Source organism: Balaenoptera borealis, assembly GCF_965194805.1.
Source record: "Balaenoptera borealis genome assembly, chromosome: 14".
Taxonomy (NCBI): Eukaryota; Metazoa; Chordata; class Mammalia; order Artiodactyla; family Balaenopteridae; genus Balaenoptera; species Balaenoptera borealis.
In genome coordinates this window covers 79,332,568-79,357,584 of record NC_138875.1, presented here as the reverse complement: position 1 = coordinate 79,357,584, position 25,017 = coordinate 79,332,568, and the positions used below count along the sequence as shown (strand labels likewise).

Sequence of the window (25,017 nt, the reverse complement as noted above, 5' to 3'; positions counted from 1 at the left end):
TTTTCCACATCCTTGCCAACATTTATTATTTTCCTTTTTTTTTTTTAATGACCATCCCAATGGGTGTGTCTAGCTCCATCTTTTAGTTCTCTTCCCCTCACTTTTACTTCTCTTGCCTTTCACATCCTCAAATATACCACTCTCTCGTAAAAGGGGGCTTGTAAATACAGTGACTTCTGCCTTTCCTCGTCTCCAAAGCTAGATCAGATTCCCCAGTGATGATGCATCTAAGTGCCATAGCCTTCCTTTCATCGGTCCCAACTTGGTTATGAATTTACATTTCCTGTGTGATTACTGATTAGCATCCATCTTCTTGACTTGACTACAGCCTCCCCCCAGGCACGGACAATTCTGCTTTTGCCATCCTCTGTATCCCCAGCACTTAGCACAGTCCCAGGTAGATTCTTGGTGCTCAATAAATACTTGTTGGATGGATGGATGAACAATGAATGAGATCCAAGTTTGGGTCCTGCATCCTTATGAATTTCTCTTTTCTTTTTTTCACTTCTCAGTGGAGTTGGTAGGTCTCCATAAATTAGAACCTGAAAAGCCTGCTCCATCCATAAGGTATGTGGAGGCTGATGAGGTTCTGGTTGCAGAATTCATACTCACTGACATCTCCCTTTAGAGCCATGGTGATTCTGGCCCAGGATTCTGAGTCTTGCGTGCGAATTGTGCCGATTCTGCCCTTCAGTGCTGCTGAAGGTTTAGGAGCTTGAAATATATATGCTTGGTGTAAACATGACCTCGGCATGACAGGGTGATCCCTGTGTTTGCCAAGCCATTAATTTTTAAGTAATAACAGCCACCACAACAAACTGCATTTCCCCCACATTCTGAGTCATTCTTAAGGTCAGAACTATGGGATGGTATGAGACAAAAACCTTATAAACTAGACTGTAGTGGTGAGTTCTCTGTGTTTACAGCTCTGCTCCTACACGCAGGTCCAAAGAGCTGAAAATAGAGGATTAAAAATTCATGCAGCTACTCTCTTCCAAGGAATTCCAAATGCTTAGAATACGATCTTTATCCCGCGAAGTCATCAGCCTTCGGATATCACCATGCCCGTCTTGAAGACAGGGAAACAGAGGCCCAGAGATGTGAAGCGACTTTGCCAGGGCCCCCCCTGATACGGGAGCCACAGGCTCAGGCAAAGAGCCCCCTCTCACCCATCTTTCTAGCCCATGCCCTCTCCATTAGCTTGATTAAGACAACTGATTTATTCATTCTTGGTGGTTGAGAGGGGAAAAAAACCCAACATGCCATTTGTGTGATATAAATATCGCTGGAAAAAGCTTAAAAACATTGTGTCATACATATTTTCTTAATACCACAGTCAATCACACATGTCCAAATGCACAGTTCCATCAACCGAGGATGGGGGTGGGGGAAGACCCAGGAGAGACTTAGCTCTGAATCCTCAGTCCCAGCTAAAGATACACTGGTGGTTTTCTCTTTAGCATATTGCCTTTAAAGAACCTCCTAGAGGTCTCAGAAGCTTGCTGTTGGGCCAGAACATGAGTAGGCAGGGAAGCAAGGGTGCCAGGGTGCCTGTCAAATTGGCCAGTTCCCAAAGAAAAGATGGGGATGGCCATTTCTCACTCAGTGTGCTCCCTGGACTCACAGAAGGATTTGGATCTCAGCGTGGTTCCTCTTCCCCCGCCATGCACTACCCCCCCACCTCCCCCACCCCCGCCATGCACTACCCAGCCGCCACCCCACCACCCCCGCCACCATCATCAAAAAGCCTTTAATCCCAGTGATTCTACTGTTAGGAATTTAGCCCAAAGAAATAATTAAAGACGTGTAAAAAGACTTAGTGACAGGATGTTTCTCACAACACATAGACTATGGCAAAATATTACAAGCAGCCTCCATAGCCAACCAACTATAGGTGATTGATAAGTAAATCATATGGTTCATCCCCTAAAACCCTGCTCAGATTTAAAAAGAAAAAAAGACTAGAAGGAAATAAACCCAGATGTCCACAGAGCTTGTCTTTGGGTGTGGAAATATGGGTCATTTTTCCCTTTCCTGTAGTAAGCTCTTATTTTTGGGTAATCTATTCAAATTTGGTTGACTCTACTGGACATTTTATGAAATCACTAAGATTTAGAAGTCATAAATGGAACAGGAAGGGACATAAGTAAAGGTCCAGAGGCAAATCAGTGTCAGGGAGGAAGCAGCCGAACTGCAGTGGGAGATTCCAAATGCTGAATGCTGAGAAATGCGGTGGGTTTGTGGGTTGTGGACAGACTGTGAATCTTTTGAAAGCCAAGGAAAGGAAAGTACACTGCATGGGACAGGCACTTGGGAGCCACTGTAGATTCTTGAACAAGAAAAGACATGGGCAATTCCAAGTCAGACCAAGAAGAGATAGTCAAAGAAATGAATGAGCTGGGAGTGAATCTGGTGGTCTCATAAATCTTTTATGGAAGGATCTGATTTCATTGGTTTGGAGGTAAAGCGTTTTGAAGAATAGCGAAACTCTAAGGAAGTCTTGAGATTGTTTTCATTTTACAGATATGACAACGTCAGCCCAAAGAGTTAAATAAATTGTTCCCAGATCCACAGCAAGATGGTGGCCAAGTTGGGACTGGCAACTAGGGGTCCTTATTCCCAGCTCCAGTCCCAGCCCACCTCTTTGCTGCCTGGGATCCCAATTCTGAGATGTTAACCATGTGTACAACTTCCTAGGAGAATCAAAGACCCTGGCTTACTTTCTGGAGTCCCACCTAAACCTCCATCTGTTCATTCATTCATCTGTCCATCCATCCATCCAACACTTATTAAGCACCTATTAGGAGACAGACATGCTAAGTGTTAGGGTGAGGATAGAGAGGAGATGATGATGGCACATAGTAGGTGCTCAATAAATATTTGTGGAAGGGAAGGAGGGAAGGAGAGAAGGAAAGAATAGTTCCTGCCCTCAAGTCACACAAGATCTAATTCAGGAAACAGAACCTTATGTGCGGGGTGAAAGCCATGCTTTCACGGAGATGTGAACTCATGTACTGCAGCCCCAGGCAAGATACATAACAGAACCAAACCAAAAAGAGTCGACTTCCTCTTCTTTTATAAGAGGACTTAATTCAAATAGCATTTATGGAGCACCTATAATGGGACGGGGATTAAGATTGTCCCTGTTTCCCCATGTTTACACATGAAACCCAAAATGGCCAGGAGGAAGTAATCTGCAGAAATTGAAAAACCAAGGGATCACCAAGCGTCCAGAAAGGACAGATGTTGTTTGTTTCTTTGAACAACTTTGACTTCTTTTTCACCCTCCAGCCACTTGGTCTGATTTTCCTTTGGTTACTGGTCCTGGGGTCCTTGGCTCTGGTCTGATGGAGGGAGGGCCAAGCTCATGCCACAATCAGACCCTCCCATCAGCCCCACCCTCCTCCATTTCCCTTTTCCAGTTATTCAGGCTTCTCAGGCCATTGCAACCTCACATTGCCAAGTGAACATAAATCAAGGGGCCACAGCTCCCGGATCTTTGAGAAATGGGAACTTTGCGGAGCCTTTCCAAGGGGGTGCATGGGGAAGGAAGGGGAAAGAGGCATAAGGAGAAAGTTCCATGTGGTTCCTTTAATCACTGGGTGGAAGGAGAGAGGAGAAAGTTCAAACAGAGCCCCGCAAGCCAGGCCGGGAAGCCAGCTCTGAGCTCCACTGTTTAAGCAACTGCTGTTGGCATCACCGAGGTTTGTCTTGGCCCAAACCTGTCCTGGGAAACAAGAGAAGCTCACGCTCTTGGAATTCGCTCCCTTAACGATTCACTCAGCAACTCAGCTTTGGTGGACAATTTTTTAACAAAAAGAAAGAAAGAAGAAAGAAAAGAAAAACCATGCAACCAATGGTTAGATATGCACTCCCCAAACTCATCAGCTTGGACCGGGCTGGGAGGAAGAGAGAAACTTTCTGAGCCTCCCACGGGGAGCCTCTCCCAACTGTGAACCGCCACTTCCTAGAGTGGGATCCTGGGTGAGACAGAGTGAAGCAGCATCTGGAACATTGTGATTCAAATGCTATCCGTTGAACTCTACGGACTTTGGAGAGAGGACTTTGGAGAGAGGCACTCGATAAACAATGAAAGTGCAAGGTGGCTCTCAAACAGTTGTCTTTTATTGAGTGCTTTCCATGCACCAGCATTGTACCAGAACTTTCCATCCCTTGTCTCATTGGGTCCTCACAGCCACTCCACCAGGGCGTATGTTTCAGTCCCACTGCACAGGTGAGAGAGCTGAGTCCTGATCCATCACTGACCCGCCCAAGGACACACAGCTAATGAGTGGGGGGCATCCAATTGTGAATCTGATGCCCTATGACAGCCCCACCCCCAGTCATGCTCTTGACCACGCTGCCCTCCTGCCTTTATTTGTTGCTTCATCGCCACGTGTCATCACCGTACCTTCTCGGATGACATGGAAAAACTGAACAGGCGTGCACTCAATCACAGGACAAGATAGGACAGTGACCCCGGGCGGCGTCTTCCCGGCTTGGTTACTGAGGTTCTCAGTAGCCCTGGCTGCTTATGGAAAGTAGCACAGTGTGTGGAAATGCCACTGGATTAACAGGGGTTCGAAACCTGGCATCCTCAGACCCTTTGCAGGTGCATGGGTGGAATTCAGGGGTCCATGAGTTTAGCTGGGGAAAAAAATGACATCTCTACTTTCACTAACCTCTAGTAGAAAGGCAGCATTTCCTTCTATGAGGAATGAAGGTGACAGAGCACTGTAGCATCAGCAGTTCCTGTGACTTCAGCACACATGCAAATCACAGAGACTTTCCTATCAGTAACAGTTGTTGCAAAGATATCAAAATATTGTTTGTGCTCCTCACAACTTAAAAATTGCAGTAGTAGACAGACCAGCATCTAGATCTTGATACTTAAGGCATAATAAAGAAGCTCGTATAGTACCGTTTCACAAACTCGGGTTTTCATATTTTGATATCTGTATTGTAGTATAATTGGTTTCCTTTGCAATCCTATGTGCTTTATTTTATGTAGCCTGATTCTGAAAAGGGGTCCCTGGCCTTCACCAAACTGCCCAAGGGACGCATCCATGGCCCATGCCTGGGAAGCTGAGATGAAGCTCCTGTTCTTAAAAAGTATGCAGCCTAATTGGAGAATGAGACAGATACACGTATCAATATTTAAGATGCAACCTTAAGTGTAAAAGAAAAGAGTAAACTCTTTGAGGGCAAGCACTGCATTTTTTAAAAAACATGCTCTTGAGGGGTGGGGCAAAGTATCTATATATTCTTCTATCCATAGCACCCAAAACAGTGCCTGATAATCAGTTGTGATAGGTCATTAACAAATAGTGCCAAATGCACAAGCTCAGCCTCTCAACCTACGCTGCTTACAAGCTGAGTGATCTCGGGCCAGTGATGATGACCTTTCTGTCTTGATTTCCTCATTTGGAAGAGGGCCTTAGCAAAACCTTTTTCTCAACGTTGTTGACACAGTCCAATGAGATGAAGGGTGTGCATGCACCTAGCTTGGTTCTGGGCTCATCCTAAGGGTCAGTTCAGAATGACAGCAGCCCCTGTGGCCCCCAAAGCTCTCTTCTGTGGGAGATCAACTTTGAGAAACCTGCCCAACAGGCTCCACCCCTGGGGTGGAGGTGAGTCACCATGGAGGGTCTGCATCAGAGCTCAAGGCAGATAAATCAGTTGATGTGGGTCTGTCTGTCCCTTTCGGTGCCTCTCTGATAGCCTGGACGCCCCGCACACCTCCATGGAGAAAGCACTGTCTCGCCTCCATTGTCGCACGAGGAGGCAGGGTGGGGGAGGTGAGGCAGGACTGGACAGTCAGGTCCCTTGGCCTCCTGCCCCATCACACGCCTGGGTGGCATGATCCGTGATTGGAGAACGCCTACCTTATCTTGCCACTCTCATGCTCACACATTTGCTTGGAAGATGTCTGTGTCTGCAAGGGCTGGTAAGAACCTGGAACAGCCTTTGAAGGTATCCAGCCAACTGAATTTAATTAAACTGCAGTTCCAGAAGCCAACAGCATTTTCCTAAGAAAGCAATACAACTTCTAAAAGTCCCCTAACACTCCAGTGCAGCCCATTTCCTGTGCTTCTGACTATGTCATAAAACTGTCCATAGGGTGGTTTCCTTTGATGATGGATCCGGTTAGCGAGACATTTTTTTTTTAAGCCAGCATCACTGTCTCATCTTTCTTAAGTTAGGAGCATCCCGGCCCTCCCCTTACACTGCATTTGTTCTTGCTTCTCCAAGCTGAAGTCATAGGACCTTTATCTTTTCAACTTGGCTTCTGGCTTGGCCCCAGAGGCCACCATCTTGGAGAGTCACACACCCACTAGCTCAAGATGAGGGCACCGTCACACTCCGGAGCCAAATTTGATTGTATTGCTGCACGAAGTAGGGTAAAGTGGTGGCTGAGGAGTGCTCCTGCTTCCAAACATACTTTTCAGCTGTTCATTCTTCAACCGTTGGACCCTTATTATGTGCTAGGGGCCGGGGATGTAATGGTGAACAAGATAGCACAGCTCCCACTTCCATGGAGCTATATTTATATGGTCAAGGGAGAGAGAGCGATAATGAGGACATAAGCAAATAAAGACATAAAACAGTTACAGATTGTTAAAAGTGCTAAGAAGACAGAAACAGATGGCTGGAGTATAGTGGAGGGATATTCTTAGATAAAGTCAAAGAAGATCTCTCGGAGGAAGTGACATTCAAGCTGAGACCTGAGGGATGAGACTGAGCCAGGCATGGGAAGAGCCAGGGCAAGAATATTCCAAGGCAGGAGGAACAGCAAGTGCAAAGGCCCTGGGGTGGGAAAAGCTTGGCAAGAGCTAGGAATTGACAGAAGGTCAGGGTTGCTGGAGTATAAGGAAGAGAGTTGCAAGAGGTGAGGAGAGAGAAAGGCAAGGGGCCGTGGAGACCATTGTAAAGAGTTTGGATTTTATTCAAGCTGGTTGGGGACTGAAATTCACGTGGGAGATGCTCCACATATGAATCTGTTGGATAAATGGATGATTTAGAAATATCCTTCCATTTGGAGGCTTAGGCATCAAAAGTCTTCAGCAACTGCATCCCTATCAGAATTTCCCCCAGGACTCATTTGTCTATCATTCAGTTGGTCCATTTGCATATATGCCTATAAATGAGCTCTAAAGACATGGTTATGGGAAGACCCAGGCATGGGTTTACCAGGGCAGCTGCACTGGCTGACTCCAAGAAGGTACCATTCTCATTGTGTTCTCTGTAAATACATTCCTGGAGCACAGCATCGAATTGGATGAAATAGTGACTCCTAGATTTGGGCAGCACGAAGTCCTGGTCCCAGCTTGGACACTCACTAGCTGCACGACCCGGGGCAAGTTTCGTGCTCCCTCTGGGCCTCGGTTTCATGAAAGAGGATGATGCCACACCTACCTCCCGGGGTTGTTGAGAATTTTCAGGCTAGGGCAGTGAAAGCACAGTATTTGAACTTGGTAAAGAAGGGTAACTAACTGGGGTCCTAGAATGAGCTTCAAGGATCAGTGGACCCCCTGAAATTGCATAGAAAGTGTGTATCGTGTGTACATCTGCATACAAAGGTCAGTGCATTTTTCAAAGGAGAGGATCCAAAACGCTCTCCTCCGGTTTCTCAGAGTCCCGTGATCCACCATAGGGTAAATGCTATTATACACCTGGCAGTTGGGACTGCTACTGGCCCTTGAAGTTGTTCTCTTGCTCTGAGATCTAGTTAAACATTAGCTTGTTGATGTCTTGTTTCCTCTGGAGGCTGTAAGCCGATTGCTGGCAAGCGGCTGCCTGCACTGACCCTCCCCTCCCCACCTTGCAGTCATGCTAACCCCTGACTTCCCACGGACCCGCCCAGCAGCGATCCATCAGCCCAGGGCCAATCCCTCCCCACTGTGCACACAGGAGGCTCAGGTCCCAGCTGCGTCAGTGGCCAAGAGTGGGTGAAATGAGCTAAATCAGTGTGCTATTCCTGAGCCAGGCATTGCCTTACTCCTCCCAGGTAATAAGATGCCTTAACCCAGATACACATTCTCTGCAGGCTGCCCCCAAGGAGCGGTAGCTAATGGCAGGGATTTCTGGCACCAGGTTCCGCCCAGGAGGAAGATGGTCCCGTTTGTGAGAAGAGGAGATGTGAGAGCTTTAACTTCCACCCCCCACAGAAGGTTGACCCTGGGTGGTTTGTATATGTCTGTGTTCCACACACATCCCGCATAGTGCCCAGCACATTACAGGCACTTAACAAAAGCAATAAATAAATAATGGTCATTTCCAGCCCATCTACCCACCACACCCTCCGGGGATCTTAACGCAGTACCCTCACCTCTCATCTAGCCGATTCCTAACTGGTTCTCCCACCTCTTCCTGAGAAGTAATAAAGTTAATGATACTCTGTGTAGATGTTGCATCTTTCTTCTCAAGAACTCCAAACACTTGACTGTTATTAGCTCTTCATCCTCATTTCTGAGTTAGGTTTAAAAGGCAGGGGTGGGGTATTCTACCCACCCCTATGCCCTCCCACCAAATCGATGTTATTTCAAGGAACTGAGGCCTAGGACAGGGACTTTGCCCAGATCTGCAAGTCACAGGCAGGGGGAACTAGGAAGAAGGACCTGCCCCCCATGTCCCCATCCCCGAATTTGATCTAAGACTCCCAAAATCTTTTTTTGCCTGGAAGCAAAGCAGATCTTTCTAATTCTGCTAACGTCCCTAATAGTCTCTCAGTTCCTGAGGTTTGAGAAAACCCCTTGCTTAGGAAGATCCCCACAGGGAAGAAAAGGTCCCGCACAGTGTGATGCAGCCAGACACTGGACCAGGACGCTGCTGCCGTGTGGACCACCTCGAATTCAGATGAAGGCCCTCCAACACACCCCAGAGAGTGTGAGTTAGAGATCCTCAGTGGGCTTGGATCTCCACGGTACACACCTCCCTCCACTTCCAGAACAAAGCCCACAGTGCTGAGAGGCTATACCCTGGGAAGCAGCATGGCTCAGGGAAACCGAGAGGCCTGCTCCTGACTCTAATTATCTGAATAACCCAAGGAGAGAACGAGTCGGAAGTTTCCAGACCTCGGTTGCTTCATCAGTTAAATGGGTCTAATATTAGCCATCCTGTGTGCCTCGTCAGGAGGTTGGCAGCACAAAGCCAGACAGATGTGAAAGTGCTTTGAAAAAACTAGACATTCTGTTGAGATGCTGCTGCCGTGGACATCAGGACAGATGCAGTCTGTTCTCTGAGGATCACCTACAGATTTTTGGAGCCAGCGGGGAACTTGAGGCTCACCAGCCCGTCCTTTTCCCAGAAGAGACCAAAGATGGGAAGTGAGTGTAGTAATGTGAAAAATGCCCCCCTGCCACAAAGATAGTCCCATCAGATCCTTGGAACCTCTGAATGTGATCTTATTTGGAAAAAAGTCTTTGCAGATGTGATTAAGTTAATGATCTTGAGATGAGATAATCCTGGATCATCCAGGTAGGCCCTAAATGTTATCACATGTACCTTTATAAATTAGACATGCAGAGAGAAGAGAAGGCCTTGTGACTATGGAGGCAGAGATAAGAGTGATGCGGCCACAAGCCAAGAAATACCTGGAGCCACCAGAAGCTGGAAGAATCAGGAAGGATCCTCCTCTAGAGCCTTGGGAGGGAGGGAGGACATGGCCCTGCTGACACCTTGATTTTGGACTTAACAGCCTCCAGAACTGTGAGAGAATAAATTTCTGTTGTTTTAAGCCACCCAAGTTTGTGGAAGTTTTTGACAGCAGCCCTGGGAAACTAATACATGAGTTGGGCAAACTCCCACCTTTTATTGATGGTAGAACCAGGTGTCCTGGCTCTGCATCCAGCATGTGTCATGTCACATCCCTCCTGGCCTCTTTGAGAGGTGAGGAATGAAGCCATATGTTACCCAGAGAGCCATCTCCAAAGCTCAGGGTCAAGGGAAGACAGCAACAGCCGCCGAGACCAGCTCCTTTCGGTAGCACAGAAAGAGGGCAGAGGAGGCCACTGCACATGCAGGAAATGCATCTCATGAACCAGCTGATGCTGGAACCCACAAAATACCCCCGAGACCAAGCCAGCTGACTAGCAGTGTCCTTTGCAAGAAGAGGAATAGGTCTTAGCTACAAATGAGATGCCTGGAGATGCAGAACTCTGTGTCCTCCATGCCCTGAGCTGGATCCCGTGCTCCTGGGCCTCCCAGTGCAGCGCAGAGCTCCACGTGTTTTTGGAGGATGGGTACTTGGATCTGATTTTTGGTGTGTCAGAGGGACAGTGGTTTGTGTTCAGTTCTTGCCTGCCATCTGGCAAGGAAGGCCCTCAGCGCTGAGTGAGTCTTCTCCCCATGAGAATATTCTCATGTTCAGAGAACTCCAAAGATTAATTTCTGACCCGGAGCAGATTTTCACAGCACTGACAGAAACCAGTGCCTTGACTTCTAGTTTCCCAGTTAGCCAATCGCTGATGAGGGAAATTCCTGCTGAAGTTCTGGCATTTTCTGGTTCTAGTTCCCAGGGTTTCACAGAGGAGTGGCCACAGTGGGATCGGGGAGCAGAGCAGGCTTTGGATGGAAGGAGTCTTTCCTTTTTGGAGTCTTAGCTGAGCGCTGATGACACCTCACATTGTCGGGGCTGCACTAGGGGCTTCCCCTCGCTGATGGGCACACCCATCAGTCCCCAGCTTTCTGCAGGGTGTGCCGGCTGTGTGCCATGCTGGGGGTCCACATGGAAGCAGGAGGGGTCTGTCTACCCCAGGGGCTCTGAACCAAGGCACGATCAACCTCTGGGACCAGGCATTTTTTGGGACCCCATTCTGTGGGGTCTCTCCTGTGTACTGTAGGGTATTTAGCAGTGTCCTTGGCCAGCGGCACCCTCCACGCTGTCGTGACAACCAGAAATGTCTCCAGACATTGCCCACATATCCCTGAAGGGCAAAATCACCCCCCTTTGAGACCCACTGGTCTGTGCACACCTGGTTTCCCTTTCTCCTGGTGATAGAAGCTTCCTTTGTGCAGCGTCACCCCCATGATATCTCAAAGTTCACTGTCCTGTAACACCATTGCTGTTTCCCCTCTATTGGATGGGAAGTAAAAATAATCGTAACAACAATTTATTGTATGCTGATTTTAAATCAGTCACCTCATTTAAATCCTTGTTAGCAACTCTATAAAATTATTCCATTGTAAAATGTTATGAGTAACCAGGAATAATGTATTACAAGACGAGGAGACCAAGGCAGAGAAAGTCAGTGAACTTGGTCAAGCTCACACAGGTTTTAAGGAACTGAGCTAGGATTCCAACTCAGGCAGCTGAGCTCTTAAGCACCATTCTACACTACAACTTCAGTCATACGAAATGTTTGGGATGTGCTTTCGAATTTTTAACTTTGTAAGTTGTCATTTATACCATCGGGTGCGAGATGGCATGGCAGGTAGCAATATGATATTATTATCATCCCCATTTTTCAGATGAGGAAACTGAGGCTTGTCCAAGGCACGTGGTGTTTCAAAGACAGTCCAAGGACCTGAATCCTGGTTTCCTGTCATAGAATTCAAGCTTTTCCTTCTATGCCAGGCTGCATCTGGATAGGAACTTTAGTGAGAGGGGCTGAAGGTGTAAACATTCCTTCAGGTATTCTGGCTGTTAACTGTCAAGCCAGGGAATTGAAAATAGGAAGCTCTGCTTTTTCGTAGCAATCCTGGAGCCCCAAATGAATACTGCACATGGGTAGTTGAGTGCCTGTGTGCATTCTGCATATTTAACACGAGGTATAGCAGGTGAATTTGTCTTGCACCACCCAGACCCTGGGGACAGCTGCTCCTTTCAAGGGCTGCTGGGCACTGCTGGGAGGTGACAGTGGCCATAGCTGGTCAACTGCAGTTGCTTCCTGGACAGAAAAGCCACCCTTGTTGGTATCCGCCCCTACCACAATCCACTCCCCACGTATCCAGTATCTCGCTGAACAGCGTGTGCAGGTGTTGTGTCGTTTTACTGGAATGGCAATCCTGTGGGGGTGGTTATTATCACTCATGTTTTGCTGAGAAGACTGAGGATTGGAGAGTTTCAGGGACTCAGTCGGGATCACACAGCCAGTAGGCGGTACTGGGCCTCTGGCTTGCCTTCGTCTGCTGCCTCCTCTGGTGCCCAGGCCTTCAGGCTTGTCAGGTTTTGAGCACAGAGTGCTAGAGCGGAAACGTGGAGCGCTCAGGGACAGGCCTGCATCCTAAAGATGACCAGTCTCCTTGCTATGGGAGTTCTGTCTAGATTGTTCACTCGTTCAACACGTAGTAGTCCTCGAGGGCCTACTATGTGCCTGGTGCTGTGCTAGTGTGGGGCACAGAGGTGAATGAGTAGATAAGCAGTGGGGTGAATGGTGACTCAACCCCCCCCCCACAAGAGGTACGTCCACCTCTGAATCCGCATACCTGTGAATGTGACCTTTTTTAGAAATAAGGTCTTTGCAGATATAATTAAGTTAAGGATCTCAAGATAAGATCATCCTGGATCCCTCAATCCAATGACAAGTGTCCTCATAAGAGAAAGGCAAAGAGAGATTTGAGACATCCACGTGAGGACAGAGGCAGACATTGGAGAGATGCAGCCACAAGCCAAGGAACGCCTGGAGCGTGAGACGTTGGAAGAGACCATGAAGCATCCTCCCCAGGAGCTTTTGGAGGGAGCGTGGCCCTGCCGACACCTTGATTTGGGAGCTCTGGCCTCCAGAACTGTGAGAGAATCAATTTCTGTTGTTTTAAGTCAGTGATTACCAGTTTGTGGTCACTTGTTATGGCTGCCCCAGGAAAAGAATATATCCTGAAAGGGGATAATTTTGAGAATGAAGGGAAAAAAAGAAGTGTTGGTTGCAAGATGACCCTGGTAGCACACATTAAAATTCACTGGAGCAGACCCTCTCATGCCCCGTCAGAACAACCAGGCAAGTTCTTCATGGAAGTCGCTGAAACAAATGCAGCGGAATCCTCCACCCCCGAACTCCCAGCTGTTAAAAGAAGGCAGCCGACAAGTCAGCAGGGTAATTAGACAGAGACAGGAAGTCAAGTTGCTCCAGGCACCTTCATGGGAAGGGTGTCATCAGCCCCAGGTTTATTCATTAATGTCCAAGAATGCCTCCATCCCTCCCTCTCCCACAAACCCGGAACGTGTGTGTGCGCGCGCGCGCTCTGTGGGAGGCCCTGTGCCAGGCTCTGAAGAGGGTACCACACAGCCCCATCCCCATCCCCATGGGGCTCAGAATCTGGTGGGAAAGCAGTGATGTCAGCCCCCGTGCTTAGAGGCAGCGCTGACATTCACTGGGATGTACTGATACAGCAACGCTGTTTGTTGAAATGGTGGAACACTTCTGTCTGGAGCAGTTGGTAATGAGCTGTTGATCTGAACCCCTAAGTGCCACCTGCCACCTCGGCTGTGCCAGCCCCTCTCCTTGCAGGTCCCCATGGACCTCTTCACCATCCAGCAGTAGGGGGAGAATGGTACCTCGGTACAGTGGACCCCTCCAGGATCCTGCTTCTGTGCTACAACCAGGATCTGTTCTGACTGGTCCCTGCTGTCCTGAGTGTCACATATTTTGACTATCATCGCTGACTAGACCTCAGTGCCAAGAGAATAAAAGGCTGGCTTTGAACCTGTGTATCTCGGCTATTTAATCCCAGTTAGTCATCTTGAAATTGCATGCCTTAGGTGCACGGAAGACAAGCGAGGGTGAACCGGTCTGTGTACATCATTCTTCCATGCCTGGAGAGTAGCCTCAGAGATATCACCTGTTCCCACAAGAGCACTGAAAAGGGTCTGGGGAGAGCTCTGGAACCCAGACCAGTGAACAGATTGGTCAGACCCATGCCTGCAAGTTACCAAGGTCAAAGAAAAATCAGAAGCCAAGTCCAGGCTGTGGACCCCACTGTCTGTGCACCCTGCTGAAAGTCAAGGGTCTGGAGCCAGCAGGCAAGAAGACAAAGCCATGTCCAGGCTGTGGACCCCACTGTCTGTGCACCCTGCTGAAAGTCAAGGGCCTGGAGCCAGCAGGCAAGAAGACAAAGCCAGATCCAGGGTTTAGGCAGAGGAGGTTCCAGATGGACCAGAGGTTATCAACCCAAATACTCACAGGAGCCGGGCAGCTAAAGCAGCTGTCCCCAGCCTAATACTGGGACAGCCTTAACACACTTCCAAAAGCCATTTCTATAATTCTTATAGCATCAAAAAAGAGTATTTTTGTGGTGGGAGGGCTACTGGCCCAGGGTTATGTCAGGAGATTGGCTGCAGGTGCCGTAGAAGGAGTGCATTTCTATCCTTCTTTATTTTTCTCCATGAGGCCAAGGGGCCAAACATGAAAGTTTCCAGGGTCCTTCCGTGTGTTTTTTGAGAATTGAAGTTGGACAAGCCCCTTCCACCTGGTCATCAGCACTGTTGCTGTTATACAGGGATGAGGATGTTTGGTCCATGAAAGGACAAAGTTTTCCAGTAGTTGCAGAAACCAAAGATGGAATGGACTTACATCACTTAACCATTAATTCATTCCGCAAATATTTTTGCAAACCCATTACGTGCAGAGCCTTTAGGGGCTGAGGTAGGGAACAAGTCAGAAGTCATCTCTGCCCTCCTGGCACTTTCAGTCAGTTGAGCACCTACTATGTGCCAGGCCCTTTACAAAAATAATGTGAAATAATCCCCACTACCCACACTTATTGAGGGCTTATGTTGCCAGGGACAATCAAGTTCAAGTATATACTTCCACTAATAATTGCAGGAACACGAATTATCTCTTGTCACTTGCCATGCATGTGCTGGGTGCTTTGTGAGCATTATTGGGGTTAAACCTCCAGCAACGTCTCCAGGCTAAACACTACCAGTACCCCCATCATCCAGATGCGTATACAGAGGCACAGAGAGGCTGTGACTTCTTCCAGCTAGTAAGTGGCAGAGGGGTTTGAACTTGCCAGATTCTAGAACAGATGCTCTTAATTATGCTGCCTGCCTTTTAATTCTCAAAACACCCCTATAGATAGTCATTCTTAGCCCCATTTTGCAGATAAACCTGAGGCTCTGAGAGGTTTTTATCGTGTCTGCTGCTGGGGGCTGGGGCTATTGGCTGCAGAAGTTAAAAGGGCACCAAAAACTTCACTGATCAAGATGATATTATTTTAATGGAATTTTTTTTTTAAACTCAAAATGAGTGCCAAAAACTCCACAATGAACGAAACATCATAATTTTAAAGAAAGATTCCACCCTGAACTCGCAGGACCTCATCTGACAACACCCTAACCCCAGTCCTGTCTTTATTTAAAATTTTCATAATTTGTTCATCATTGATTTTCTAGCATTACTTTTCTTAAAAATATTGTTTTAAAATATTAATCTTGATTACTGAGTTTTGGCCCGCACTTAAATTTTGTACCTAGATGGGGACCTGTAGTCCTGCTTCTCACAGCTGCCTTTTATTGAGTGCTCACTCTGGCACTATAATCGTGCTTTGCCTGTGTCTCATTTTATCCTCTCAACCGTCTTAGGAGGCAAGTATTATCATAGCGCCTGTTTTACAGATGAGGCTACTTCGGACCAGAGAGGTCCAGAGCTCTGATTAAGGTCACACAGCGGAGGGGCGGAAACTTGAACCCAGCCAGGTTTCCTCGAGAGAGGGAGTGAGCTCCCCGTACTGGGAACAGCCCAGGCACAGGCGGAGGACTGAGGACCGCCCGGCTTGTAGGGAATTCCTGCTGGGCGTGGGAGGCGGGACTTGATGACCTCCGAGTTCCCAACAACGCCCAATTCCAGCTTTCTACGATCCCATTGTTTCCGAAGAAACGGTCCCGTGGCTCGGCGGCGGCGCCGGGCCTGGGCCCCTGCCTCGGCCTGGATAACCGGGGTGAGGGACGCAGAGTCCCCGGCGCATCAGCGGGCGGAGGGGCCGGCGCGGCCCCGGGGAGGGGTGTCCCCGCCCGCCGGGCGCGCGGAGCCCCGATCCTTACCGCCCCGGAGCAACCCTGGGAGGGCGAGGCATTGCGATGCAAGAAAGCTCTTGGTAATAAGCAGAATTGGGTTTTAATGGGGTTCGCAGAGATAGAACAGAAATCAAATTAGGGCCTAATTGGCATGCACGCGGCAGTGAGAGCGGCGGCGGCGCGGCGGTCCCGCTGGGGCTGAGCAGCGCAGCAGCCCTGGGGACGCGGCGTCCCGCCGGCGGGAGGCCCCAGGCTCGCGGGGACCCCTCCGCCGGCGGCGCCCACCCTCCCGCCCGTGCAGCCCGCGCGCCCGCCCCGCCCCCGGAGGACCCGGGCATGGCCTGGGAACGCGCGAATACCGGCGGGCTGCGGGGCAGGGGACCCGGCGCTGGGGCAGCCACACTGAGCACCCACCCCTGACGTTGACCCGGCTCCTAGAAAATGCCTGAGCAGCGTCCACAGCTGGCCTTTGTGTTGATGGAAGAGATAAAAGGGTGTGGGGGAGATGGCCGTGGGGAAGGGACAGGAGAGGGAAAAGATTTATCAGCAAAAGAAACCGAGAACCCAGCGCGTAATTATTAATAGTAGTCGTAATATGAGTGATATTGGGCGCTGACCCTGGGCCAGGTCCTCTGCCGGCACGTTTTGCTGTTTTACATCGTGACTTCTATGAGGTTTGGTAATCCTCTTTCTCTCCATTATACCCATGAGGAATCGGGAGCACAGAGGGGTTTAGTTGCTTACCCGGGGTTATCCAGTGAGGACACCTTGTAACTGACCCTCCATCCCAAGACAGGGCGACAACGGAGGCTATGCTTGTATCTGTTTCTGCCAGGAAGAGTACATGTAGTTAAATTTCTTTTTTATCTATCTTTAAAAGCACTTACAAGATTCTCCTTAGACTGATGATGTGTTGGTTTTGTAAGGTGACGTTTCTTTTTAAGGTTTTTCAATTTGGGTTTTCACTATATCTGAGGAATTTTATTTTATATCCGCCATATTTCCCTGTAGTGTCCTTGGAAGTCTTAACCCTCTTCAGGCCCTGTAGGTCTGTGCCAAAGAGCACTCCTAGTGTTTGGGGGATAGAAACCGAGAGAAGCAAAGAGAGATCCCAGCAGTTCCACAGGTGAGCAGAGCAACGGTGGAATGAATAACTTTAGGGAAATACCAAGAGCAACTCTCCCTCCTCAAGCATCCTCTGTATAGTATGTCCATTCCTCAAAAAGTTCTTGAAGGGAGGCACTTTAATCCTCATTTTTAAATGCGGAAACAGGTTCAGAGAAGTACAGTGACTTACCCAAGGCCACGCAGTGAGTCCATGGTGGAACTGTCCCAGAACTGTCTGACCCCAGATGTCACGGTCTTGAGATCATCTGTTCCAAAAGCACCAAGAATTGGTGTGCTGTGCCCTTCTAGCAGTTGGGAGGTGGATGATTTGCTTCCCTCCACACCAAGAAGCCTTTGCCAGATTTTTTTTAAATTTTTTTTTGGGGGGACCAGATTGGAGGAAACTTAGAGAACCCAGTACTGACCTTTTTTCAAGCCTGGGCTGGAGCCTTGATCTGCCTCCAAGGGGGATCAAACATTTCTTGGTGGCAGCTGATTGAGAACATTCTAGGACAGCATTTTCCAAAGTATATTATATGGAACATGTCCAGAATTGTTCATGAGACAACAGGCTCTGTGATCAAATGATCTGGGGAAATTTGGGGTTGAGCAAAGTTCAACCTGCTTCTTTACTGCAGGACTTTTCAGAGCCTTTAGCACACTCAGGCACGCGATCGCCAAGAGAGTCCATTGTAAGAAGCATTTCCCAAATCGTGGACACTCTTTTTCACAGAGTATTGTGCAGGACTGGGGTTCCACAGAACCTACTCTGGGAAACATGACCTAGTGTGTTCTGGAACTCACGCCTTTAGAATTCTGTCCCTGATTGGGGGTAGAGCTTGCCCTCTTCGTTGCTACCTACTGTCTCCTTTTGTTAGGAGAGATGTTTTAAAGTCTCACTCAGAAAAGTGTTCACAGTTGAACAAGGAGCCCCGACTGTATATTTCCCCAAAGTGTTGCCAATCACACTCCTCAATCAAAAATATTTATTGGGGGCTTCCCTGATGGCGCAGTGGTTAAGAATCCGCCTGCCAATGCAGGAGACACGGGTTCGAGCCCTGGTCCGGGAAGATCCCACATGCCGCGGAGCAACTAAGCCCGTGCGCCACAACTACCGAGCCTGCACTCTAGAGCCCACGAGCCACAACTACTGAGCCCACGCGCCACAACTACTGAAGCCTGTGCGCCTAGAGCGCGTGCTCCGCAACAAAAGAAGCCACCGCAATGAGAAGCCTGCGCACCACAATGAAGAGTAGCCCCCGCTCGCCACAACTAGAGAAAGCCCGCGCGCAGCAAGGAAGACCCGACGCAGCCAATACATACATACATATATACATAAATAAATAAAATTTATAAAAAAAAAAAAATATTTATTGGGCCGTTATGCCTGCCCAGGGCAGTAAGGGGCTCTGAAGACTTAAAAGTAAATGAAATTAACTAGGTGATGTATGTAGCACATTTAGCCTGAGGAATGGTGGAGTTAGTATCTGAATTTCTGTTATCTGCACTGCTGTTAGACCTGGTCCCTGCCATTGTAGAGCTCAGAGACTGGGTGGATAATTAAAACACATGCACTCAACATGATAAAACAGCTTGGTACATCTGTGACAAAGGCCAATTGCAAATATTTTGGAAGCATAGCTATTCCCCAAGCACGTTAAAAAATCTTTATTAGATTTTTAGTTATAAAATTAATACAATGCCTTTTGGAAAAAAATAAACTTTAGAAAGAAGAAAATGAAAAGCAAAAAGTTCCTGTTCATACTCTCTACTCCGCCACCCCTAACTCCCTAGAAGTAATCACTGTAAATGCACTGTATACCATTCCAGACTTTTCTGTGCGTGAAACAAACATGTAAATATGGAGTTTTCTTTTTACAAAAAAAGTGGGTCATAAGACACTGCTTGTAGCCTACTTTTTCCCACTTCGCTATACATTGTAGACCTTTCTAACACAACAAGATCAACCTCCCTCCGCTCCCAGCCGCTCCCAAGACCCACCCCTTGTGTGCTTCACTTTGTGAACCCCTGAGGAGGGAAAAGCCATAAAAGTCCACTCCTTTGTTGGACATCTACTGAATGCCATACACATGTGTGCTAGGGGATTGGGAAAGATGGAAAAGTATTTAAATGGAGGGAACACCATATGCAAAGGTGTGCAGGTGGGAAGTCAGGTGAGTGGTGCCAGGTGTGGGAGATGTGCCTCTCCCTTTTCAATGCCCAAAGGCCATCCCACTCTATGCACGAACCATGATTTACTTGCCCAGTCCCAGTCATTTTAAAATGCTTTTTATAAGAGAGATTAGAATATTGCTGATCTGGTGTGGCCGGAGCGTAAGCACCTAGAAGGCAGTGGGTCAGATCTCTACAGGGTTTTATCCAGCATCCTCTCCCTGTAAATGCCATGACTATTAAATCTTTTAGCCAATTTCATGATTGTTTCCAAAGGCGCTATGAATTGGAATCACCTGGTGTGAGACCCTTTTACTTAAAGAGCACAGTCAAATGATAAACTCTGCGACACAAATGAGTGACTTGAGCATGTCACCAGCCACTTGTCACGTTCATTCACACACTCAAGGGGTCAGTTGTAGCTGCAATTAGCTGGTTAACTAGCATTTGTTGGGCTCTCAGGAGTTGCTGAAATATAGCAATGATGGCAGGAGGAAGCATTGCAATTGCAAGGGCAAATATCTGTCCCTGTGGCAAAGGGAATAGGGGAGAGGGGCCCCTTTAAGAGTTTCCCGGGAGGCAGTGAGGAATTAAAAAGCAATCATAATTAGTCTTCAAAATGAAACACGATGGGCCAAATGTCAGACGCTCATCCTTTCTCGGTGCCGCAGACTCAACCAGACAGGTCCTCCTTGCGTTCTGGCACTCCGGTTCCCTGCAAGGAGGCCCGGAGACTCTATTAAAAATCCCAAATAGCTGAGATTCTCCAGGATCAGCAAATCCGCACAGAAGACCTTAAATCAGCAGAATCTGCGAGCTTTCAGCTTCGGTGGCTGGTGTGCAGGGCTTTTCAATTGTCTCCATTCAGTTCCTCGAGTGGATCTCATAGGCCGAATGAGATCTTTATCATCTGTCACCGGGGCGGTGCACACTGGGCCTGCCACGGCAGAGTCCATCCCAGCTGCAGGAAGACATCAGCAGCTCGTCGGGGCTGAGTCCCTGCCCTGTCGCCACATATGGAATGCATGGTCCCAGCTGAGGATGCCACACGCCCCTGGCCTCACTTACCCGGCCCTGGAATGGCATCACCTCTTTTCCCATTCAGCTACAGCCCTCTCACTGCCAAAGTCAAAACCTCTGAGAAGCAATTTAAGTGGCTTGTGAAAAAGGAGGTCATCATAACGCAGCAGGTGGCTGTAGATAGGTAGTGGGGAGGTAGTGGGTCTGGGGGGCTGTCCCAGCTCTGCCACCTGCCTGCTGAGTGCCCTTGGACGCGTCATTAGAGCACTCAGAGCCTCCACTATAAATGGGCACGATAAAATTTCCCACCTTCTTGGGAAGGTGAAATGATTTAGTTAAAGCAGAGACTTAGAGTACATGACTAATTCAGAAAAGCATGTCTAGTCTTGAGCAAAATAAACACCATTAAGTCTTCTGACATCATCGTCATCAAAACACTTATTGACACAATAATGTGAAGGTACTTAATGCCACCTAACTATACGCTTAAAAACAGTTAAAATGATACATTTTATGTCATGTCTATCTAAATTTAAAACAAAACTTATTGAGCAACTGCTTTATGCTAAATGTTGTACCTGCACTTAATCTGCACAACTCTTTAGGTGGGAGAAATTATCCCCATTTTAAAGAGGAGGAAGTCATCTCCGAGCGGCCACCCAACTAGCAAGTAGCTGAGTCAGGATTCCAACTGAGTCTGTCCGACCCCAAAGCCTGTTCTCTTAACCTCGACGTTTTTTTTTTGTTTTTGTTTTTTAATATATATATTTTAATTTTTTAAACATCTATTTTTAGCTGCGTTGGGTCTTCGTTGCTGTGCGGGTGCTTTCTCTAGTTGTGGCGAGCGGGGTCTACTCTTCGTTGCGGTGCGCAGGCTTCTTATTGCGGTGGCTTCTCTTGTTGCGGAGCACGGGCTCTAGGCACATGGGGTTCAGTAGTTGCAGCACGCAGGCTCAGTAGTTGTGGCAAGTGGGCTTAGTTGCTCTGCAGCATGTGAGATCGTCCCGGACCAGGTATCGAACCCATGTCCCCGGCATTAGCAGGCGGATTCTTAACCTCTTCGCTACCAGGGAAGTCCCAACCTCGACGTTTTGATGTCTTGTTTGCCTGAGGGTGATATCATCGGATGTCTATTCAGTACATCACGGCAGCTCACAGCCCCATTCATACATTCAGTCAGACTTGGGTGAGTACCCGATGGGTCCCAGGGACCAAGTCAGATACCAGGGAGGCAAAGATGAATGGACGTCCGAGAGCACTCCTAGCACAGGCCACGACAGGCAGAAACAAAATACCGAGTCCTTTAGGAGTGGAGCGAGTTGTAGACAGAGGACCATGAGGAGGGGTGTCTTTGCAAAGGAAGTAACGGCTGAGCAGAGGGGGATGATTCTTTTCCCAGGAAGTGGAAGAGGGGATGGCATTGGCCAAGGCATTAGTGGCAGAGGGGGCATGACTAGTGTGTCAAAAAGTGCAGAGGGATCCAGGGAAAGGAGTTTAAGAAGATGCTGGAAAGGTAGCCAGGTGTAAGCAAAGGAGGCTACATGGTTATCCTGCAAAAATTTTGAAGGAGAATGACAAGGTCATGTTCATAGAGCTACAGAGAGAAGATCCCACTTCACTTTTTGTTTTTGGTGCAGGAGCAGGGGTGGTCGCGGTAAAAACAATATAATGCAGACACCCCGAATGTCTATCAACTGCTGCACAGATAAACAAAATGTGGTATATCCACACTGGAGATTGTACGATGGAATGGTATTCAGCCATTAAAAGGAATGGAGTACTAACACATGGATGGACCTTGAAAACATGATGCTAAGTGAAAGAAGTCAGGCATGAAAGGCCATGTACTATATCATTTCACTTACATGAAATGTCCAGAATAGGTAAATTCATAGAGACAGAAAATAGATTACCAGTTGCCTGGAGCTGGCTGGGTAGGTGGAGGGAATGAGACTAATGAGTGTAGGGTCTAATGAGTGTAGGGTCTCTTTTTGGGATGATATACTCTGAAATTAGATCTATGCACAACTTTGAGAATGTACTGAAAGAAATAAAATCACTGAATTGTCTGATTTTAAAGGGTGAACTTTATGGTGTATGAATTATATTTTAGTAAAGCTGTTATTAAAAAAACAATATAACCATATTAAATAAAAGTTTGAAAAATAGAAATCCCCTCTAGTCCTACACCCCCAAAATACAGCTATTTCCCACTTGTACATTTCCTTCTTTGTCCCTGCACTTATATATTTTACATATACACTATCAGAGAGTATCATTTTCTATTCCTTTTTTAACTTAGCATTTCATCACAAACATTTGTTCACATTCCTATGAGGTCTCCATAATTGTTTTCAGATCCAAGTTTTAGGAAGATGAATGAATTCATTCAACAAATATTTTTTGAGCACATGCCAGGAACTGTTCTAGGCACTGGACAAGGCCCCTGTTCTCCTGGAGCTTATTTTCTGGTTGAGAGGACAGACAACAACAAACTGATAAACAAAGAAGATAATTTCTGATTGTGAGGAGTATGATATGAACAGAAATCCAATAGGGAAATGAGACAGAGAGGCATGGCATGGAGGTAATATTAGAAAGGGTGGTCAGGGACAGAAGTGACCTTTGAGCTAAGACTTAAGTGATGAGAAGACACCAACTATGTAAATTCTGAGAGGAAGTATTCTAGGACAAGGATATAGCAAGTGCAAAGGCCCTGAGGCAGCAACATGCTTGCATGCTTTAGGAACAGTAAGAATTTGGGTGACAATGCAAAGGGCAGGTTTGGGGAAGGAAAGATGTGGCAAGGGACCAGGTAGGTGGCAATGGAATTTGAATCATCTGAGACTGCCGTGAACATCACTTTGGCCAGAAGCAAAGACCAACGAGTCCTAGTTGTTCAAGTCCAGTCCTAGCGTAGTTGTCAAAGTTACCTCCTGGCCTATGCTTGGGAAGGAGCCCGGGAGCCGGAGCTCAGGGTACACTCTGAATCAGAGCCGGCACCAGCCCCCTGCTCAGTGCTCTGGCTTTCCCAGGTGCTTTCCAGCACAGCCACATGAAGCCACACCCAGAGAGGCCCGGGGGCCTCCGGAGCCCGGCTAGTGTGTGGGCAGAGCCAGCAAGTGCCAACCTGACAGCTGATGGCAGCCCAGCCCCTCCCTGCCGCCTCACCACCTGCACATCAAAGTGGCAACGCTCCTGGCACATCCGCTTCCTCTGGCCCCAAACCCACAGGGCTGGCACTGCGCCCCCCAGCACAGAGCCTCTACCCCTCACCTGGCACCCACGGCTCCCAGCCCTGGGCTTTGTAACTCTCTCCTTCCCTCAAATCACAGGCTTGCTTTGGAGACAGACCAATCTGGATCAGGTCCCCTGTGAAACTCGCATGGCTCCCTGATTTCTGCCTGGTAACACTCATTATTCTTTGCATTAATCACTTAATATCTATCTGTCTTTCGCTTTTGACTGTAAGCTCCAGGAAGGCAGGAACAAGGAATCCATAACGTTTAGTACGTCTTACAGTGCTGTCAATAGAAATATAATGTGGGCCACATATGTAATTTAAAATTTCCTAAGAGCCACATTCAGTAAGCAAAAAAAGATAAAGGCAAAACAAATTTTAATAATATATTTTCTTTAACCCAACAATCCAGAATATTATTTCAACATGTGGTCAATACAAAGACTGTTAATGAGATATTTTATATTTTTTTCTCATACTAAGCAGTCAAATTCCAGTGTATATTTTATATTACAGCACATCTCAGTTAGGATGCTAAATTTTCATGGGAAATAATCTTATTTGGATTTTATCAAATTTATGGAGAGAGTCCATTCACTTACCCAAGTTGTGCCGAACATACATAAAAGTTTTCCAGTCGTGGATTGAACAGCTTTTAACTTTAAATTTAAATAAAGTAAAATTAAATAAAATTAAAAATACAGTGCCTCAGGCACACTAGCCATATTTCAAGTGCTCCATCGCCCATGTGGCTAACGGCTACCATATTGGAAAGCAAAGATATCAAAATCCCCATATTTGCAAAACGAATGGATTGATAAATCCCACTTTCACCATTTCCTTTTAATATGACTTGGGCCTTGGGGTGGTTTTAAATACCCACCAATTCTTTGATACTCCCCCTGTCCAAAGGTGGAGCCTGATTCCTCTCCCCTTGAGTGTGAGCCAGACTTAATGACTCACTTGGAAGGAATGGAATGTGGCTAAGTGACAGTGTGTGACTTCCAAGACTAGGTCATGCTGTGTGCTGCGGATCTGTCCGCCTGTTCTACGTCTTGACCTCAGATTCCCCCAGAGAGAAGGTCTCCCTGGCTCTCTCGCTGCTGTGCAGTGGAAGCCACCTCCGTTGGGCAGCGCTCTCACCCAAGACCACGTCTGAGCCTCAGTCTTCGGATCAAGCCCACGCCTGGTCCAGGGGGCTGTGGTCAGGGTAGCGAGGCCATGAGGTCACAAGGCCAACTTTTCTCAGAAGATGCCCAAAGCACCAAGGACATAATGGTCTTGGTAGTGCCCTTGGGTGAGTCTACTAATGAACATGGACCTGTTTCCTTGTCTGTCAAATGACAGATGATAGTAGGACTTAGACCACCCATCAGGTAGCTATGAGGGTCCAACGAGGTTGTTCAAAGAAAAGCCCTTTCCAACAGGAATGTCTCATTTAAATACTATTGCTGTGACAAAGGCAGCTTTCTGTGTATGTGAAATAGAAAAATGTAACCATCGTCCGATTAATCAGGACTGTCCT

At 47.6% G+C, this 25,017-nt stretch overlaps 1 protein-coding gene across 24 annotated transcripts in view; it reads left to right on the top strand.

The window, feature by feature from the left end:
- SPRING1 (SREBF pathway regulator in golgi 1) overlaps positions 1 to 25,017 on the top strand; it is a 319,961-nt gene that overhangs the window by 156,851 nt on the left and 138,093 nt on the right. The window contains exon 6 of one of the 24 annotated variants that reach the window (XM_082355769.1): positions 9,518 to 9,567. The exons of 21 other annotated variants lie outside the window; for them this stretch is intronic. In XM_082355769.1, coding sequence (XP_082211895.1) covers positions 9,518 to 9,546 — 29 coding nt within the window. In that variant the 3' untranslated portion in view covers positions 9,547 to 9,567. Of the gene's footprint in view, positions 1 to 8,722; positions 8,911 to 9,517; positions 9,568 to 25,017 lie in introns of those variants that run through there. 2 more of the 24 variants (XM_082355759.1, XM_082355749.1) reach the window with 2 other exon arrangements.